Genomic DNA, 4,985 nt, shown 5'->3' on the forward strand with positions numbered 1-4,985 from the left:
TATTTCTCCCCCGCTAATTGAATAGTCACTTGCGGAAACGGGTGGATTCACACATGCCTGAACATCACTGTTGTCTTTCGGCTGTAATGGACGAGCTCCAAAGGCAGCCGCGGTAACACTCGGATCGACACTCTGAGCAGTAGGCTGCGGCAGGGGGTTGCGCGTATTTGGTCTAACTCAGTACTTAGCGTATAATCTTGTGCAAAGTTGATAATCAAGTAGCGCCGTGCTATTTCGGGATATGCTTGTTCCCCTTGTTTCTGAGCAGAGGGATTGGTATTCTTGGGTATTTCACTCTAACTTGGTGATTGCTTCTAAATCATCTCAAGCCTTCAAAGAACTTCACGAATAAACCGGGCCGCTCTTCTAGGCTTCTTCGACTCCTTGCGGTACTCGTTCCCCAAGGGTGATCACGGAAATCACGTTCTCACTCAGAGACAACGCAAACCACCACACGGCATGATGAAACCTAATTGTACAGTTTTAAAGCTTGAGAACATGCAGGTGATTGTGACTTCACCCTGAGGGGAGCTATCGGCTCCTCTTAGAGTGTGCGCATGAATCGGGCACTGCTTCCGCTACTTATCAGCAGCTCGATGACGAAACCGACGAAAGGGATAACGTTACGTTCGACATCCCTCCCGATCCATTCTGATCCACGCTACCGCTCTCTATGCTCGAGGACTTCGAGGTCGAGGTGCACGCAATTGAAATTTTGTCAGTGACCGATGCAGCATGAACAGTGGCAGAACTTTCCGAAGTATGAGATTCTGAGTTCACGGACACCCCAGATTCTGCAACCGACCACTTATCTATCGGGCTAGTGCAGACGCTGTACTCGCAGACTGCTGATCCTCCAGCAATGGCTTCACTCCATACGCTCCCATGGTGGCATTGCTACTCTAAATTCTTTTCCTCGGGCCGAGAGCAAGAGTACGAACGGTTCGTCTCATGTCGGCTAGGCAGGGATACCTCGCTTATGGTACTGTGGCGTTCACCCTTCTCCGAACTCGCTTCTGCTTCACTCCAACAGCTATTGACATCCATGTGAGGATTTGACGGCACTTTTCCCTTGCCTGCTGCAGAAAGTCCTAAGTAATGACGGTGACGACGGCTTCAGAAACAATCCCAATCATTGACACGATCGATATCGCTGGCTGTAGTACTTGCAGTTTTTGGGGGCCGCGGTGTGTTCGAAACGTGTAGTCTTCCTCGGTAGCGGGAAGGAGGTCCTGTTCGGACTGTCGGCAGCAAACGACCGTCTCGGGGATACCTATGGAATTGGATCCGCATTACGCGGACGCGAAGCCAAACTTACAGAGGTTTGCCGTTTAAAATTATTTCCACACAGTACCCGTGTTGACAGTAAATCCAATCCCGACTTTCTTTACAGGTACAGGCACATACTGTTGAATTACAATCCCTTTCTGGGTCATTGAAGGTTCTCCCTTCGTCCACGGTTTCATGAAATGTCGTGAGATAGTAAGGGAAGCAACGATCCATCAGCTCGTCCAGTGGTAACTTTCCTGAGTGGTCACTGCCTGAAATTAATTTACATGTCGTTATCCAATCATATATCAATCCGCAATTGTGTTGTCAATCGATCCCACTGATACATATTCCGATCATACCAAAATCGTCATGCAGTAGCGTCCGTAAAAAATCGGTGACAGTGTGCTCCTCTCGGTTCCGATTCCTCCCCAGCACGCCGACGGTAGGAAAAATGAAGTATCGAGTACTGGGGTCTCTAGAGTCCAGAAGCTCTTCTACAAGCTCTGTTACCTGAAAAGCGTTGCGTTCCGGCAACAGTCCGAGTATCGGCTAAGCCCGTGGAGGCATCGTATTCATTCCCAATATTCTCATGGTATGAGTCATACCGTATGACATGATGTCAGTACCTCAGTGAAGCTGTGATTTTCAGCCATCGTCGTCCCTCGCACTTTCATGTCGGGCTCATAGTCCACGACGTCGATTGCTTCGGACCGAGTGATGAAGTTCCCCGATGCAAACTTGGGAGCTGTTTTCAGAACCTGGGGGAAATTGAAATATCCCCCACCAGTTCAGCGTAACTCATGATGATTCAGCTGACTTACACTCTTTATTTTCCTCACGAACTTCGATATGACAAACTTCTTCCGATTTAAACTATAAGTTATGGTTTTGTGAAAAGTTTCCACGATATTCGTGAGTACCTATGATTCAGTGCCTGCAATTGAACTAAGCGACGATTTACTTGTGTCCCCCTTAATCCATCGCTATCCAAATGAATGTTCGGATACCCGAGACGGTCGGCATTAAGGGTCGTCTCGAGATATTCCGCGCCAGCTGTTGATGATTCCCTCACTTTGTCCGTCAGAGCTCCCGCTAGCCGATTGTAAATGGCGTCGGTCGGTGAAGCATGTAACGCGAATACATGATCCAAGACCTATGGATATTCGGAACTCTGCAACATAAGTAAAGTTCCTGTTATGAACTGGTGCAGTCACTCAATGAGCTCACCAGCTTCTGCACTTCCGGCTCACCGAGTTTCTTCTTGTTATCCTTCACATTCTTCACTAAGTGGAAGTAACAGCGTGCTAAGAACCAGGAACATCAGTCAGTTGTCGTGTTCTGTTTATAATTAGTACTATTCCTGACCCCAGGCAGCCGATCACGACAGGCGCTGATTGCGCCTTGGTGAGCGTCGTGATTACATTGGATTACGACATCTCGCAGATGCTTCTGGCCGCCACTGAGCCGATGAACTAAGTTATCAAGTTCGTCGAGGATGCTGAGGAAGGTCTTGGGGAGGATGATCCTCAACCCTGAGGCCATGACGATGGCGAGGGGTCCTTGAGGGGCTACTCGAAATATGCTGATCGCCGCCCTCGGGGTCGTTGACAAACATCGCCCTCAGATGATTGTTAACGTCCAAAGCGTTCCTTGGGGACACCGAAGCTCCTTGAGGGGTCTGGGCACCATGTAGACGTCTTTCCTCAGTTCTGACTTGGGAACGCGATAAAGGGAATCAGTAGGCCGAGTAAAGAGGGGCCTCGCGTTGGCTGACGCGAATGAAGGCCGTTAGCTATATGGGTGAATCGATCAACTTTGTCTACTGCGCATAATCATGCTGTCTCGAATTCAATGGTTCCACCACAAGGCCCGAATCTGGCCAGCGTTTCTATCACAAACCAAGCGTGAAATGTCAAACATGCCCGAACTAGCACAAAGTTCTTACAAGGAGAGACAGTTGAACTGCATTGCATGCATGCAGTGTATGAGTTAGAGTCTAACTGTTAGACTACGATAAATCATCGTTTTGTGTTTGCATTAAACACCATAGCACGATGCTGTCGTCATATGATATGACCCGTATCGTTGCGTTAGCAGCCAACCTAGTAGTGAATCACTGTTGTGAGCAAACTGAGCACTTGATTTTAGGGCGTGCGCGGTAGTGTTTGCTCTGTGTGATCGTAGACATTCAAGCTAAGTAAGCTAGAGCTTGTATGTGAAGTGTAGATAAGATTAAGAGTTCTTTTATTGGTTTGTGGTCCTTACTGGTTGGACCATCCTTACGTGAAGTACTATCGTTGCAACCCAAGGCTTGGTGGGTTGATTATTACCTATCCATTAGTATTAATTGGTATTATCGATTGGTTGTGTTAATCTAGTGGGATGAGTGTATCTTCTCGTGACATTGAGAACATTGACATGGAGGCCCAGAACGGCTCCCAACAAATGGTAGCAGCTCCTTGCTGGAGCCCTATGTTATTGGCTAATCTTGGGAGGACTCAACTTGAAGCTATTGTTACTATACGGAATATTCCTAATCCGGGTGGATCTATTCAAGAAATGGCTGCTTATGTCTATGAGAATGATAAATGTGTATTAAACTCAGTAGAGAAGGGCCTTTTCTTGAACGTGTATCGCAAAGTATTTGGAACCCCGTATGTAGAAGAGCCTCAAGCTATGTCCACGGGATTGCAGGCTTCTTATGATGTCCTTAATGAGCCTCGAGAAGAAGATGATGATGCACCAAAGGAATCACCACCTTTGGATGGTGATTTGCCGGAGGATGCGGGTAGTACTGGTAAAGAGGGTGGTCTCTCCTCTAAGGGTCTGGTCTCATCGGGCTTTGATTATGATTCTGCTAACAAAGCTGTTGAGAGTATTGTTGGTTCTGAGGAGAAAGGTGGCCAGTTTACTGAATTCTTGGCCTCTGAATTTCAGAGGATGCGGCAAGAAAACAGTGCTGCTCACTCGACTCTGATAAACGTGATTGATAAGCATAAGGAGTCTATCGATGTTGAGAATGCCTGCCTACGTAAAGAATTATCTACCTCGGTGGGTGCGTTAGACGAGAAGGTTTATAACTCTATAGAGGAGTTGAGGACTGCTACTAATGATAACTTTAATGCTGTGAAGATTTGCTTGGACGATCGCGACCGTCAACACAATGAAGTGACTTCTAGGTTTGATCGTCGTCTTGAGGCTATTGATCTCAAATTGACGAATATGGGAAGGCCTACTGTGAAGACGGTGCAGGGTGCTCAAGCTTTTGATTTAAGTCCTGATCGTGTAGGAGCTCAACAGGTTATTGGTAGTAATAACGACTTGAGGAGTCCTTATGATAGGCATGTTACGTTGAGAAAACGTACTGGCTCTGCCTTTAGCTTGAATGGTAATGGAGAGCCTATTGGTCGTGATGTAGGTCGTAGCAGTCATGACCAAGGTCTTCCTGTGGCGCCGAATGCTACCTCTGATTATGGTATGCCTTTGTACGAGCAGGAGAGTCCGACCTTTTCCTTCAACCCCGTTGGTTCTGGTGGTGGGTCTAAGGCAACTACAGAGCAAGGGGCTGGGTATGTGCAGGGTAAGGCCTTTAATTCGGAAATGCCCAATGGTTCGCTGGGTGATCCTCGAAAGGTGTGGCACTATGATTATAGTGACCCTAGTAGAGGCCGAATCTACTCTAGTAATGGTCCTGAACGTCACCAAGAACGAGT

At 47.5% G+C, this 4,985-nt stretch overlaps 1 protein-coding gene across 1 annotated transcript in view; it reads left to right on the forward strand.

Annotated features, from left to right (window-relative positions):
• Nucleotides 1-3,654: 3,654 nt before the first annotated feature.
• The window catches only part of Pmar_PMAR015876 (hypothetical protein), a gene marked incomplete at both ends in the record, with an annotated part of 3,059 nt that continues 1,728 nt past the window's right edge, over nt 3,655-4,985 (forward strand). Inside the window, one exon of the mRNA XM_002787475.1 lies at nt 3,655-4,905. Coding sequence (XP_002787521.1) covers nt 3,655-4,905 — 1,251 coding nt within the window. The remainder of the gene's footprint in view (nt 4,906-4,985) is intronic.

The sequence above is a fragment of the Perkinsus marinus genome (assembly GCF_000006405.1).
Source record: "Perkinsus marinus ATCC 50983 genomic scaffold scf_1104296929362, whole genome shotgun sequence".
Taxonomy (NCBI): domain Eukaryota; phylum Perkinsozoa; order Perkinsida; family Perkinsidae; genus Perkinsus; species Perkinsus marinus.